At 46.8% G+C, this 15,888-nt stretch overlaps 1 protein-coding gene across 5 annotated transcripts in view; it reads left to right on the forward strand.

Annotated features, from left to right (window-relative positions):
* mtus1a (microtubule associated tumor suppressor 1a) overlaps positions 1-15,888 on the forward strand; it is a 34,469-nt gene that overhangs the window by 15,488 nt on the left and 3,093 nt on the right. For 3 of the 5 annotated variants that reach the window (XM_062524746.1, XM_062524747.1, XM_062524748.1), the window contains exons 7-12: positions 7,045-7,295; positions 11,299-11,365; positions 14,705-14,919; positions 15,128-15,233; positions 15,355-15,428; positions 15,584-15,676. In XM_062524746.1, coding sequence (XP_062380730.1) covers positions 7,045-7,295; positions 11,299-11,365; positions 14,705-14,919; positions 15,128-15,233; positions 15,355-15,428; positions 15,584-15,676 — 806 coding nt within the window. Of the gene's footprint in view, positions 1-565; positions 1,133-7,044; positions 7,296-10,415; positions 10,627-11,298; positions 11,366-14,704; positions 14,920-15,127; positions 15,234-15,354; positions 15,429-15,583; positions 15,677-15,888 lie in introns of those variants that run through there. The other 2 variants (XM_062524749.1, XM_062524750.1) reach the window with 2 other exon arrangements.

The following is a 15,888-nucleotide window of genomic DNA, read 5'->3' on the forward strand; positions in this document are numbered from 1 at the left end:
GTTAGTTCTTATGGTGTGGATCTGTGTTTGCCGCTACAGCACACGGGCTGTTTCAGAGCAAATCATCATCAAGCTTGCCACCAGCCACGCACCGCCTCACACCATCTTTCCTCTCCACTCTGAATAAATCTGAGTGAGGGAGAACAAGTGTGTGAGAAGGAGGGAGGGAGGAAGGGAGGGAGGGCGGGTTTGTGAGAGAGTGTAAGTGAGAGAGAGAGAGAGGGAGAGTGTGTGAGTGAGAGATTGTCACAACACAATCCACTCTCCCGCTCCTCCCACTCCTCCCACTGCGCCCTCCCTCTCCCTCCATTTGCTCCAGCAGCATCCCCTGCTCTGCTCTGCTCTGCTCCGCTCTGCTCTGCTCTGCTCCAGCAGTACTGCGCGCTGCACGAGGGGCCGTAGTGGTGGTGGTGGTGGGATGCTGCTGCAGCTCTACTCTGTGTGGGGAGCCAGAGGGATAAAAGCACCGCCTCAGACACGGGATTAAGCTCTCGGCCATTAGCACATCTGTCAGACGGGGGGAAAGCTCCTGCCCAACTCTCTCTCTTCCTCCTCCTCCTCCTCCTCCTCCTCCTCTTCCTCCTCCTCCTCCTCCTCCTCCTGCTCTTGGAGCCCCTGGCCCTGGCCCCCCCTCCCCCCTGACCTCTGCGCTGCTGAGCTGACTTGGGGGCAAGTGAGGTGGGGAGTGTGTTTTTGCGCCTCTCGGAGGGGAGCCATTACTGCCGTCTCTGTGGTGGAGAGAACGCTACTATTCCTTCAGCTGAGGAGGACCATATATTATCTTCTTTTCCTGACTCTTTTTTTATTGCAGTGCAGCCACTGTTATTGACTGAAGAGATTGAAGCGAGGTGATTGACTAAAGCGAGGGGACCTGCTGATTGGGGGATTATGATGCACTGAACTCCCACCTGTGGTTGGCCTGCTACAGCGCTGCTCTCGGTTGCGTGCGTTTTTGTTTTGCATGCAAAGAATCTGCCATTTTTTCTTTTTGCATTTGCCTTCACGCTCAAGATGTTTTTCACCACCAAGTTCTCGCTGTCCAACATCCACGTGAGGCTGACGGCCAACGGTTTGCTCCGAAACCTCCAGCTCCTCTCGGGATGCAAGAAGAATACCGTGGTGTTCTGTGCAGGTCTGTTCCTTCGTCGCCGTCTGCCATTAAAACCAAGCCTCTCCGTGGCCATTGGCTTGACTTCAGGTTGGGTCTATCTGTGCAGTGGCTGTTGCCTTCACTAAGGTGTAGCTCCTGGGTTGTGTTTGTGAGGTTATTAATAGACTGGCAGTGTCCTGGCTGGCAGGGGAAACAGGTTCATCTAATATTTACTGCTTGGTTACATGCTTAGAAGCCACTGTCCATATATAGAACCAAAGAAATGGAACCGGGTCTAAGTTAGAATGGTAGCTGACACTCCACAGACGTCAGCTTCCAGTAAATAGGTTTCTCGGTGTTTTGTTTTGTCATTTTATGGCGGAGTGTGTCTGCGTGCATATGGCAGAATGTGTCTGCGTGCATATGGTTTACAGTTTCAGATTACTAGTCCAGCTCTCAGATGAGATGTGGGTTATTTTGAGGATTAGGCACGAGATTGAGAGAGTGCTCTAGAGTTGACTGGGAACATTCCTCTGATGGGGTAGATTCACATGGAAATGTTTAATTTAGACTACTTTTTAGAGCCGTTCCATCTCTGTTTTTAGAAGATGGCCAAAAAAGGACCATAATATTACGAGGACAGACGAGTCATTTTTTTTCACGCAGCATGTATTTGAGAGAGGAATGCTAGAGGATTTGTTTACCAGTTGTGCTTGTATGGCGCATGCAACAAGGTTTACTCAGTAGTATGGGGGCTGCTTGTGCTTTTAAAAGAATACTGTATCAGTAATCCCAGACTCATGATCATGATCAAGGTTCTGATTCAGGTTCTCCGTCTCAGGTTGGCACTGAACTTTTAGCTTTTTTTGAATTTTTTATTTTATTTAATTTTTTATAATACTTTCCTTGTTGGATGCTTAGGTCAGGGCTGCAGGACTGAACTTCACATTACATGTTCGTGTGGTAATGAACTGCTTGGTACACCACCATCATTTGTTCTGATGTGGTGTATTCTGGTAGGCTATCATATTCAGGTACACAGAGCATTTGTTGATGTTAGTATTTATTAGCCAGACTAAAGGCTGTTATCCATTCAATCATTTGTGATTGCTGATAATGACATAGTAGGTATGTACACTTTTGATACAAAGAAACACCTTCCTGAAACAAAAACACAACGGACAGTAACCACCAGATGGAGCTGTAACAGCCCTTCTAATGCAAAACACATTATCCATGATGGGGACTAATGTGTTTTGTGTCGAATTACCATGGGGAATTAATTTGTCTATTATCAAGAAACAGTGGTTGAATATTGAGCTGAATTCTCAAGAGGAACATTAAACTAAGTGAGCTTAAACCGAATGAACAGACACAGCATTCAATTCAAACAGATTGACTATTCATTCAGTGTTGCCAAATCTCAAAATAAACAATAAAATAATAGATTTGTCTGCATCTCAAAACTGTCAAATGTGAAAAACACAGTTACACGTTCATTAAAAGTATCCCTGGTGTGATATTAGCGGAAACCTGTAGCTGTTTACCTCTAACAACACTAAGTGAAAGACCACTACAATGTTCCAGTTCTGTGCATCCCCAGATTGCATAAATAATTTGGTGTGCTACAATTCAACAGTGGATTCTAGCTCTAAGGAATAATAGAAACAGTAAATTCTTTCATGTGCGGTCACTACAATCCAATAATTTACTTCCTTCTCAAACCACTCTCTGTGAATTAAGATGTAGCATGGTTCAGATATCCTACTGAACAAAGCTTTGGGAAGATGAGCGTGGATACCAGGCGAGGAAGATGGAAGTGAGGGGTGCACTGCTGCTGGGAACCAGTCCCTGTTGCCATGGTAGTGTGCGTCATCAACGAGCCGGCCGCGGAGGGAGCCGTGCGGCTGGCCACTCCTCCAGCCTCTTCACTCTGAATTATTCAGCTGCGAGAGATGAGGGGGAACTAACACCCTGCACTCTACGGAGACAAATATAGCCCAAATTATCATGAACCCAGATATGTGGGAATGAGCACAGTCAATGACCCCTATATTTATTTAGCACTTGTAGTAGCAGCCACGAATACACGGCTGCAGTGGAGTAACTGAACTGAACTTGGGACTGGTGCCTTCTCCACTCCGTATAGTGATGGTCAGTTCACTTGAGGTGTTAAAGCTACAGCATTATGATGGTGGTGGTTTTGTAGCTTAAACTAGATGGGTACTCTGAGTGCACACTCCTGTCAGCTTTATGTCCTACCTCTCTGGTTGTCAATCTGTCGGTTTTCATGAAACCCTGCTGACTGACAGAGACAAACACAGACTGACTGGCAGGTGTACAAACAAACAAGCCAAACTAGAAACATTATCTCCATGGCAGAATACATGATAAAACACTAGTGAATTACAGATGGTATCCCAGAATGTTTTCATCTCATTCGTCTGAGTCCATCTGGATTGCAGTCTTGTCGTTAACTTTGATATCTCGAGCCATGCTCCCATGCATGTTCAGGCTTTGACATTTCGAGGCATGATGCATATTCAGGCTTTGACATCTTGAGCCATGCTGCCATGCATATTCAAGCTTTTCCTCACTGCTGTGGGGGTGTCTTGTTTGCAAGCAGCTAAAATAAACAGAAGTGATTGTTGCTGAGTGATTGCAAAGCATAATGAATGCCAGTGTAGATGGTGGGTAAATTATTTGTATTGTATGTTTACTGCTGTTCCTGACTACTCTGTGATGTGGAATGATATATTTGAAAAGTTAGAAAGTTTAGAAGAAGGTGACATACAGCTCTCAAGTTAGAGTACTTAACTTAACTCCTGCATACTTGACAAAGTTATAAACTGATGGCAGTAGTAGTAGACCTATGTATCATTTTTACTGCTCAAGTGTCAGTGAGCTATATACAGACATATTTCTAGCTATTGCATTTCTATTTAGAATAAATTAGTTGTATGCAAAATAAATGGTCTTTTATGCTACTTTGCTTTGTGGATCATGTGTTGATCTTTTGGAAAAATCTGGCTGTGTAGATAGGAATGAGTAGAAATCTAGAATGCTGTATACTAAAATGAAGAAAGCCTTGTCTATTTGTTACGCAACAGAGAGTGGTGGCGAGAGCAACTGGGGGGACTTCAGTCTAAGAAAAGACTGTTGACCTGAGAGATTGTATCCACTAGAGGGCGATGGTCTGAACAGGGCTCCTCAGCTTTCACTCCCCTGTGATGTGTCAGAGGGGTTTGTTATTATGGTTGTGCCAAGAGGACCACATCAGTGGGGTGTCCTACGAAGCTCGATTAGTGGCTTAGCGAGGTATGTTGCGCTCAAAACCAGGGTATGCTGTCATACGAAAGTGGATTTGTTTTAGCGTCGCTGTATCACCATGGTATCTTATGCTCGCAACCAAACCTGGTCGGGAGCGGGTTATGTGCTTAGTTATAGCTCAAATCGTGAAATATCACCGCCCTCTGACCAATTCTAACCAATCCATTATCTTGAAAAACGAAGTTATCTCACGTGTGCTAATCTGTCTACTTTGAACAGGTCCAGCCCCGCCTCTGCAAACATTTTGAATCTCAAAGGCCCTTTTAACTATGTTGTGCGTGCAAATATGTCACTACTATGGATATGCATGCCATACAATATCTGATGACCATCGACTTTTTGATGTTATAGGTTAGACACTAAAAAATACCACCCTAGATTTCGCTACCGCTCATAAATGCGGAAGTAATCGTTTTTAAACCTAGGCTGTCTTGTGCGTCTCCACGTTTCCCGATTGGTCAAAATCACCCCAACCACGAGAACGCGCACAGATCTGAGCTGAAAGCCTAGTTTGACAAATTTATCACATACCTGCTGTCGTAGGATCACTTAACTTAATACCCGAGTTGAGGCTTTGTGCAGCCTCGATATGTCTAGATAACCTAGATTTGTCTAACTTGCTTCGTAGGACACCCCACAGGTTTAAAAGTTTAACGCTGAGGTAAACAGCAGCCAAAAGAAGAGCTGCATTTCAGAAGGCTTTGTATTCAGTAGTGTTATTATAGAATGAGCACCTATTTATTTTGACCATCAACGTCTTTGTGGGCAAACATGGGACAGGATTTTCTTTTAAAACTTTTAGAATAAGTGTAAAAAGAATAAAAGAATAAGTGATCAAGTGACATACATATTTGCCCAGATGTTTAAAATCGGAACGCACTGGACCTCGTTTAGTTGCAGCAATGTTTTTCACAGAATGCTTACCTAGGCCTGTGTTACTATTGTGTCAGAATTGGGTGAAATGTATCAGATTTTTGGCATTGCTGCCTAAACATCCTTAATATCCCATCATGCCGTTGTGCGAGTCCCCAGTGTTCCCTGAGGACACGGTGGTCCTGAGCTCCTGTGGCTCACTGTCGGCCCTCGGCCCTAATGGCTGCGGAATAATACTGGTTTTGTTGGGCTGGAATGTTTGAGTGAGGCCTTTGTGCTCTTTGGCTGAAGCGCAGGAGTGATGCTGCAGAGCTACAGTATAAATATTTAATGGCTGTGATTTTGATGGTTAATGAACCTGAGATTAGCTCTGAAATGCAATATTTCTGCCCTCTTTGTCCACGTGCTCCGCCAAGCAGCAGATGATCTGAATCTGGAGTAGCTCCTGAAACCTGATGCTCCCTGCTGTTGACACATGTATTGCGATGACCTCTGTCTGCAAATCTGTTGTAACGCATACTGCACATTTCAACGCTTTTATTACTCATTTCTGCAGGCTTGTAAAAACTAGATTATATAGCGCACAAGTCGTTGCTGTGGCAACTTGTGGCCCTCAAGCAGCAGTGTAGAGGAAACGGTAGGTAATGAGAAATCAAAATAATCAGTTAAAAATAGAGTTCACCACACATGGCCACCATGGCTGCTTTGTTCTGTCAGAGTAGACTGCACTGAATTTTCTTTAATCTTTAATTTAGGTGGCTTAGCGTGTCATCCTTTTGAGAAGGCCTCATACAACACTTTCATTCCAGCCTATGTCTCTGTTTTGGCTGAGGGATGGTGTAGGAAAAATTGTGTGAACTACCAAATATTTGAATACTGTCTGATCTTGTATGAGGAATGGAAATATTTATTTGCCATTTGTTTGATTTGGCTTTCACCATCACAATGGTGCCGTTTCCATTTGTTATTGTTATGGTTACCAGCATGAAGACGTGCGTCTATTGAAATCTTGGAGCCGTGTAAGAACACAAGCCCCGAGGGGGATTTGGTGCCATCCCCCCCTCATTACAGCTGCTATTTTGGCAATGCCCAAGCCTGCCCTCACCATCACATTACATAATACCCTTGATGGAACAATTTGCCCTCAGGGCAATCCCAAATATCATGCTCTAAGCAGACCTGTGCATGGGATCCTCCTGAAATACACCTCTAGTTTCTTGTGTGCTGCGTTTAGACAACAAATAGTTGTCAGGGGAGCACAGAGTAGGGGGCCTCATTGGCCCTATTTCTGGCCCCACTCCCGGGTAGCTGCTCATTAGTGGGATTCACACCGTTATTCTGCCCTGGTGTTGCATTTATAAGGTCGATGTAAATCAGAGCCGCCTTGACGCCCCTCCGCCAAAATAACACGGTCCTGTCAGAGAGCAGGAGCGCTCACAGAGAGAGAGAGAGCGAGCGAGCGAGATTCAATCTGCTGATGGATGTAATCTCATTCTCTGATCCATTTGGTGCTGGGCTAGCGAGGCTGCTCCATGGCTCCTAGCAGCGCTGTGATTCATCCTAATTGCGCTGTGTGGGCAGTGGCCGGTGTCCTCTTTACTGGAAGCCCCGTGGTGCCCTCCGTCCAGAGAGCCACTGTAACCGGGCACCGGCAGGCTTGGAGTTATGGGCCGGTAGGGGGGAAGCGGGGCTCGTGCAGGCAGGCATAATGCTGAACGTGATCGGGTCACTAAACGGATGCTCTCTTACAGTGGACAAGAACAAATCGAGGCCCAACGCCCGGAACCCGCCGCCGCCGCCACCGCAGCAGCAGCAGCAGCAGCAGCAGCAGGTGAATGGCCATCGGGACCCGGCGGCCCCTGAGGGCAAGGCGCGGAGCGCGGACTACCAGGCACAGAGTGGCAGAAGCACCGACACCATCCAGGAGCTCAAGAAGCTTCTTCTGGGAAGCAACTGCAGATTTGAGGCGGTCACTGTTGTCCTGCAACGTTGTATAGCAGAGGTAAGCCCCCCCACCCCACCCCACCCCACCCCACCACAACATCTCAAATATGTCACACACATTCTAAGTCACAATGTGTGAAATGTGAAGTTTCCTTGAATTGGGTCTGCATATCCGGTTTTGTGTTGACATGTATTGCTCATTCCACATGCTGCTGTTGGAGGATTGATGGAGTGGAATGGTAGGGCGTTTGGGAGTGGAGCATGAACTGTTTATCTACAGCAGGTTTTTTTCTTGACACTTTGCTCACTCCCAGTGTTTGTTTTTGGTGGGAGTCCACCTTGCCAGAACGATTAGATTGTAGGAGTTCTTGGCTGTTTCCAATGATCTCTGCATTCAAGTTTTAGGCCAAAGACCTAGCTTTATTAGAGACTGTAAGGACATTGCAGAATATGATGTATTTCTCCACCCTACAGTGACTTCTACAGCAAACTGTATGTGCAGGAGGGAGCGGAGGGAGAGGACGATCACATGCAATAACAGTTGTCATTAGAGCCACAGCCTGCTGCTGTATTAGAGGAGCTGCCAATCGCCGTCCCTGAAAGAGAACACTTGATACCCCTAAGGTTATTTTGGTCACCTTGCTGTGATCAAAGCTGGCAATAGAATAGCGTTTGATTTTAGAACACGCGCACCATGAAACAGAGAAATGTGTTCTTATTGATACTCGAAATGGTAACCCTTCCGAGAAACTTCGTTTTGATCACCTTGCTGTGATCAAAGCTGGCAATGGGATAGGGTTTGATTTTAGAACACACACACACACACACACACACACACACACACACACACACACACACACATTGATACATTTACCATAGATTGTATAATATATGTATGTATAATTTATGACTTTCTTTTCTTTTCTTGTTTATGATATGAGGGGGTATGTATAGTAGGAGAGGACGTGCTTTTTCCCACACTTGAGTAGATCACACCGTGTCATTTAAGGACTGTGCCTCTGTCATTACTGGCTGCAGGTAAGTCCCTAAATACAGGGAGAGGTCCATAAACAAGTTGCTCATCATCCAATGGTACAGCAGCTATATTTGCTCATGAGATCCCCTGCAATATTATTAGTTTGATCTTAGATAGAAGAGGTTCACCCAAATATAAAGGCAAATGCTGTGTAGTTTTGTTAGCTTAATATCACAAGGCCTGTGCGTGTGTTGTTTCCTAATTTGGATCAGAGCACATGGCTCTCTCTGTGTGTGTGTGCGCGCGTGTGTGTGTGTGTGTGTGAGCGTGAACCAGTGCCAAACCCTGGAAAGGTGGTAAACACTAGAGATCCGGCTTGGTGCCTGGCTGGCCCCACCCATCTAGAGGAGTGGTGCAGTGGACGTCACGTCTGCTCTGCTCTGCTCTCCCCGAGGGCCAGCAGGACCCTGTTATCTGCCCCTGGAAATGTGCTGGAGACGGGGGGCAGGGCAGGGGGGGCTATTATCTGACATTTCTGAGAGCCCGCTGCCTGAGTTGGGTCAGTGATATACTCCAGGGGTCTGACATACATGCACGGCGGTACAGAGAGCGGATTTCACCGAGTCCTATCTTATCCTTGTGCATATAACGTTATCCAGTGCTTGTTATTTGCCCATTGCTCACTACGTAGCTATGCAGTGCGAGTTGGCACTGCTCGTTTTAAAGGATCTATTTGGTAAATGTTGCTGCCCAGCAACAGTAGAGAAACGGTTCCACTTTGAATCTCATCATAAAGCTTAAGGGTCTTCAGGTCCAATAGAAAAGAGAAGCTTGGGGGTACAACATGAATTGATTTTCACTACCTTTTGGTGATGTTAGGGGAAAACACAATGCATCTTGACATCCCGTGAGGTGGGGGATGGTGGTGGCTATAGCCTTCACCCTTCCCCCTGCTTCTGGTGGCTGATCTCCATTGGAATAAGTCATAACCATAAATCAATTGGCATCCAAATCAGATTCAGTAGCAGTGGCTCTGCAAAGATGTCTGAATAGTATACACTCTGTTCGTTTGCTTTGTTTGTTTGGGTTTGATGTTAATAATTCCTGCTAAGATGTACACAGAGGAATAAACATTTACCTTAAACCATCACACCCCCAAGCTATATCAAAAGAATAACTTACAGCTACGAAACGGCACCATTGGGACTTAGAAGTTGCCATTTCCCACAGTTAACCTAAATTGCATCTCTCCCTATGCTCACTATTCATCATGTTCTACAAACATCTCTGTGGAGCTGGTTGTTAGAAATAACATGGCATGAGTCCACGTGTGAACACGGTGTTCAGTGGAGGAATACATTCAACATTCATTATCCCAAGAATAGGAGGTGGGCCCTTGCCATGTTTGTGTGAGAATGTACCAGCTGTTGACTTGATATGGTTACAAGCCCGAGCCCGGTGTTCAGATAGGTGCTGTGCGCTGTTCGGCATCACTTGTTTGTGAAACACTGTCAGCAGGTTAAGCACATGACCGTGCCGTATGAGGCACTCCTCTGTTGTTCACTCTCGTTCTTGTGGCCCGTTTTAATGGGGGACGTCCTCTTGCACCACTCGCAGTGTTTTGTTTAGACTTCTCCGTAATGAATTGAGCACTTAAAAAGACTTGAATTGGCGTTAACTTGCAGTGGATTTGGATTTAACTCCAGTGCGTGCATCTCTTTTAACTTAATTCACCACAGAGACATGAAAGAACAGAGATTCTAAAAGGACTAATGGAAGTGCTAAATTATATTGAATTAGGAGACTTGTGTTCATATTTTCCGCTGGTGTAGGTGGCCAGGCGCTCCTCTCTGTTCCTCCGTGTGAGGCTGAAGGTCACAGCGCTGTCCTGTCTCCATTAGCCGGTCCCATTTCACCAAGAGCCACTCCATCAGCTCCACTGTCACCTACTTGATATTTATATATATTTATTCCCTTCACCTCTGGCCACCACTGGCCTGTCCTCTGATGAGCCTGAGCTCTTAACAGCAGACCCATTGCAGAGATGTGAGCCTCCCCCCACAGTGCAGAGCTGGCTCCTCCTCCTCTCCTCCTCCTCCCCTCCTCCCCTCCTCCCCTGCTCCCGCTCTCTCTTAGGAGGAGTACGGTAGCCGCGTGCCACTAAACGGCAAGTGGTTGGAGGAGGCAGGGGACCAATAGGCACGTTCCCCAGCGCTGGTTTGGATGTAGAGCGTGCGCCCAGGCGGGGAGGCAGAGGCAGAGGTGCTGGTTGCTGCACCTGGGCTGTGCTGTCTTCCCCCGGCCCCCCCACCCCACCCCCTCAGCAGCCCGGGGAGAACGCCAAAGAGGTGTCCACACCATGGGCTGCTCCAGCAGCAAAGAGTGCCTTAGTCTGTCCTGCGCCGGATCAAGGGTAAACGAGCTGCATTCTCTGCTTTAATTCTCGCTGTGCTTATCTAGAAGACAGCTGTGTTTACGACGATAGGAAGTTGTCAGGCGCCGACTAATACAGTATCCTCTGTGAATGTTAGGATCAAATATTCATGCGTATGCCTCTGATAGAAGTGGAGTTTCTCTTCTTAATCCTGTGCTGCTGCTGGTGGTGGTGGTGCTCTGCGCGTGTCTTTTGTTATTGACCAGTGAGGGCAGACTGAAGAAGTGAAGGGGGATGCCTGCTGTTTTTCTGACTCTGTGGTAGCACTGCAGTTGTGGGGACTGCCGTCCCTCTGCAGCTTTTTTGGCTGGTGAGCCAGATTAGGGAAAGGCACAGGCAGAGGGAGAGGGAGAAAACTGGGCAGTGCTTGCACCATTCTGGAGTGCTCACCTAGTTCAAGAAGAAGCCAGTTTTTTTGGTTCCTGTTAAGACGCTCACTGCTCATCTCTGCCAACTGTCTATGGTTTATGGAAAAGGACCGATTTCTCGTGCTACTATTTCATTTACACTTGTTCTGTGTGGAGACCGAACCCGAACGCGAGATCTGTTTTCTGACTTAAGAAGCCCCTGGCTCGTGGGCATGTCCTACTGAGGCTTCACTCTGCAGTGGGGATATTAATTGTGACCCGTCTTTTGTTTTTGTTCCTCCAGCACGAGGAGTCCTTGAGGAAATGCGGGGAGTTGTCACAGGAGCTGGTGAACCTGCGCGAGGAGCTGGGTAAGAGCACAACATGACACGGCACATCACCCCCCCCCCCCACACACACACACCACCACCACCAACACCACCACACATCCCCAGTGTCCGCACCGCTGCAGCCAGGGCTAATCTGAGTGAGATAAGGGGGTCTCGCAGCTCTCCGACAGGGGAAGGGCTGGCCTCTCGGAATGCTTTCCTTAATTGGCGAAATGTGCATTCATCAGCATGACCGATGGGACATGAAGCACTTAATGTTTTTCCAGTCCTCCGTGTTGTTGCAGACTGTTTTTACAGTCCCTGGCCATATCACAGTCTCCTTGCCTGGCCTCTCTGTCTTGTAATTAGATTTTTTTTGCCTCTCTGTTTAATTGGTCGTCCTATGCAGACATGCAGACAAGATGGACTAGTCAGCCTGTGCTGAGCCAGGGCCCAGGGCTGGGCTGATGGGGTTGGGGGGGGGGGTTCTCCTGGGAGGCTGCTTTATCACTGGGAGCTGGGAGTGGCTCCCTAGACAGCCATTTGGCACGCACCCCCCCTCACTCTTAAAAAAGACACGCACATACCTTGGGAAGGAGCAGGGTGAATGTCACCACAGCTGTTTGCTAAAAAAGAGGACTCCTTTTCCGAGGCTTTGGAGCGGAAGAGCCTCCACACACAGTTGTCATGACTGCATCCCTTATATTGATGCCCTGTGGCGGTGAACAGGGGGGTGATAACGGGTGCATTTGGTGCCGTCTCATGTAACCCCCAAATGGCTATGACTCACTTTCCAGTGTCCACCATTACGCCATCAGTAGTCATGGGGAGATGGCAAAGCCAGTTTTGAATATCTCAATGCGTATAGTAGGAAAGCAATGGCCAACACATGATTTTTCTTTACCTTTGTAATCTCTAGGCTGCAGCTTATCTTTGCATTCCCAGAGCATGTTTAAGACCCTAGTGTGACCTTACTAAGAAGCCAGTGAGCGTTTAGACAAAGCCGGGTGGGAGAACTCCAAAATGGCCCGATTATCCCGAGTTCCAGGACTCCATCACATTCCCCCTTCGGCTTCATCAGAATTCTGTGGTCTTGAGCGTGAAGCAGCCTCGGCTGGCTCTCATCCAAATTGGTAGAATTAAGTTACTCACTGCATTAAAGTGGTCCGCATAAATCAAAGCACTGCCTGAAGTTATCGCCAACGGTTCTGGATGTGTCTGTCTGGATGTCTGGTGCCAGTCTTGATTATTCGCCAAGTTAAAAGCTCTCAGGCTGAGGTTTTGCCCTTGCTATGCTTTGCACACCTCCGTTGTTTACCACTAACCGTTATTACGCAATTAGCTTAGTCATACAAATGTTTCATGGCTGTTACAGTTAAACCCCTTTTGAATTCTCTGAAATGTAAGTCTCTGATGGAACAGACTTGCGTTCGGATGAGAGCTCAGAGCTGACATTGAAGCCTTTTTAGCAGATGAGTCTTGAGGTTTGCGGTGGCTTATATCTCCGCTACAGTCATTTTCTCACAATACATCAGCAAATCAAATCATCAGCATCTCGTGCCTCCCCAACAAGATTAACCAAGAGAAGTCGGTTCGCACAGCTCTCCAGGGCCACATACATATCTCTTCCCTGAGGGCCCCACTCTAGGACTGCTCTGTGTCTGTGCCTGGGAACCATGCAGCGAGCAGACTCCTCTCTGTGTAGATAACGGCACGTCCAGCTCTTTTAGTGTTTTCGTCCAGAGCAAATCTGTAAGTGTCCCTTCCTATCCCCAGCGCCCCTCGCCGAGCGAGCAGAGTCTTTATTTGAGTGCTGTCGTCCTGAGTGCTGACTGCACCACCTCTCCGCGGCAGTGTTCCAGACATCGCTCTGACAAGCCGCGACCTGGTTTTCCCTCTTCATCTTGAAAAAGGAATCTGGCCTCTCCCCAAGGCTAACATCATTTCATCCCCTTCGCATAGTTTTGTTATTTATGGTCATATAGGTAGACTGCTTAGCAGAATGAATTGACGAGCTAATAGAATTGCCTCTGCAGTGTGATGCAGTAACTCAAGGCAATTTGGAATCCTCTGCAGATATTGGTGCACATTTGTGATGTATGTAGAATCCTCTGCAGTGTGTACCTCTTTAATATTTTAGAACATGGGCTTGGTGCATTTTGCTGAATCCTTTCATGTGACCATGAATGAAATGGCTAATAATGGAGTATTTTCAGTACTACTTTGTCTCCTACTATGGCATGGCAGTTTGTTCAATACTGTAATTGCCCCTGTAACATGCTTACATGGTGATTGGCATTAAGTGGTTCTGAAGGAGTCATTGGAAGGTCAGTTCCCCTTACTGTTTCTCAACAAATCCTCTTGAGCCTGAAGGCCATTATGCAGCTCTACATATTTGGCATTTTGAATAATTATTAATACAGCTGCTTTTGAAATGTATGTTTACTCTTTCCTGATAACAGTAAATATTTAAATGCAAGCCACTTCAAGCGAAATGGTTTGTAAAGCCTCCTTTGGAAGTTAGCACCACTTCTCCAATGTTCAGAGATTTTATTAACACATCCCACTTGGCTCTCGGCGGCATGTGGTGTTAGCAACAGACACACCCAGCGGTGTCAGTCCATGTACAGCTGTTATTCCTAAGCCTCACATTACGTCAGCCACCTAGCTGCTCTTGTCGTGTATGCCAACTGCAGACCAGTGTATGGCCAGGCGTCCGCTCATAATGGGCACTGTGCCATGCATGGGGCCGGTCCTCACCAGAGCGCTGGCCATTTATAAGTATTGTTGACGTGTCAGCTGTGAAGGAGTTCTGGTTGAAACAAAGGGTGGGTCAACGGTACTTGTGCATTCGGTTGTCTCTGCATGCAATATGGCTCAAGTCTTGGCATGCTACGCCTCAACTGTTGCCAGTGATGACAAGATGTTTTAGGTTGGGAAATGTTTGGAGTGCAATTGTGGTGTCAAAATGTTGACTCTAGGGACGTGTTTAGCCTGTTGATACATATTGGTCTTGCCATAAGCAGCATGTAGTCTGATAGTATTGTACCACTCTTAACTGGGAGGGCACATAATAAGTAAAGACTTCCACAATAGGACAAATGCCCCCTTACAATGTTGATGAATGTTTACACGTGTGTAAAAAGTGATTTGTGCTCTGCTTCATAACAAACGAACCGAACCATAAACATAAAATATAATTGCTCTAAACCTTGCTTGGCATTGCCGTTACTCCATTGGTGATCTTTACAGAACACTTTTCTTCTCTGAGGGAACCCTTTACAGCATTTTTGAGTCAGAGTAACTTTGGTGATTGAGGGTAATCGGAGGCTGATTGACTTGAGTCTCCCTGACACTGACGCTGTGTATTTGTCTTGGCAGTGAACTCCTCCCAGTCATGCGATCGCCTGGAGCAAGAGAAGGAGGACCTGCGGGCGGCCTTCGATGGCGTCCTCCAGAAGCTGCAGGAGCAGCACCGCAACGACCTGGCCGACCTGGAGGAGAGGCTCCGCACCTTCTACGCCGCCGAGTGGGAGAAGGTCCACCAGGCCTACCAGGAGGAGGCCGACAAGTGCAAGGCCCAGATGGAACAGCAGGTGAGCAGGGAGGGGGGAGGAGGCAGGAGGGAGGGAGGGAGGGAGGTGAGGGAGAGGGTGACTCGCTACTTTGGCCTTCTGGCTCTGTCCATATTCATGTGAAATATTTCCTTCATTTTGGTGTTTTATGTGTGCTGAAAGTGAGCGGAGGTGTGGAAAGAGCCAGGAAAATGTCCGCATCCATCTGAACCTGTTTTTGTTCTTGAAGCTGGAAAGTTTGAACTCCAAGCATGAGGTTTTGAAGAAGGACCTGGAAGCCAGCCATGCTGACAGGATGGAGAGCATCAAACAGCAGCATGAACTATCTTTAGAGGGTGAGTTATCTGTGTTTTTATCAGACTCATCATTTTTGTCTTTTACTATCTATCTGCGATCAGAAAAAAAGTGACATTTTAAGCTCCTTGACTTCATTGCACTCTGAATTTGTGATTTCAGAACTCAGGAAAGCTCATGAAGCTGAAATGCAGACATTGGACAATGCTCTGAAGGAGACTGAAGTCAACTTAACAGTAGGTGATTCTGTGTCTGACTGATATACCCGAACCATATCTTCTTAGACAGTAACACATGGCACAAAAGGTCACAATGTTTTTGATTTTATTCTCCTTTGAGGAACGGAAAATTACTTGTGGTAGTTTAGCTCCCAACTTGTTGTCTTTTCCAGGGTCAGATTGAAGAGCTCCGGACAGAGAACAGTGCTCTGAATGAAAAGCTTAAAGAAGACGAGAGGAGGAGGGAGATGTTTGCAGACTCTCAGGTAACAGGAGCCTATACTGCTGATCATATCGTATAGACTGGAAAAATGTTCTCCAGTAACTAACTGGCAGAACTCATCAGACCCTTTGCAATACCACAAGGGAACAGCTCCTGTTCCATTTGCTCCCCCCTTCATATCTAAAACTTATTCCAATAGGACTCAGGTGAATTGGATCACATTACCTTATATGAGAAAATCAGAGCTTTACGGGT

Source organism: Sardina pilchardus, chromosome 21, assembly GCF_963854185.1.
Source record: "Sardina pilchardus chromosome 21, fSarPil1.1, whole genome shotgun sequence".
Classification (NCBI taxonomy): Eukaryota; Metazoa; Chordata; class Actinopteri; order Clupeiformes; family Clupeidae; genus Sardina; species Sardina pilchardus.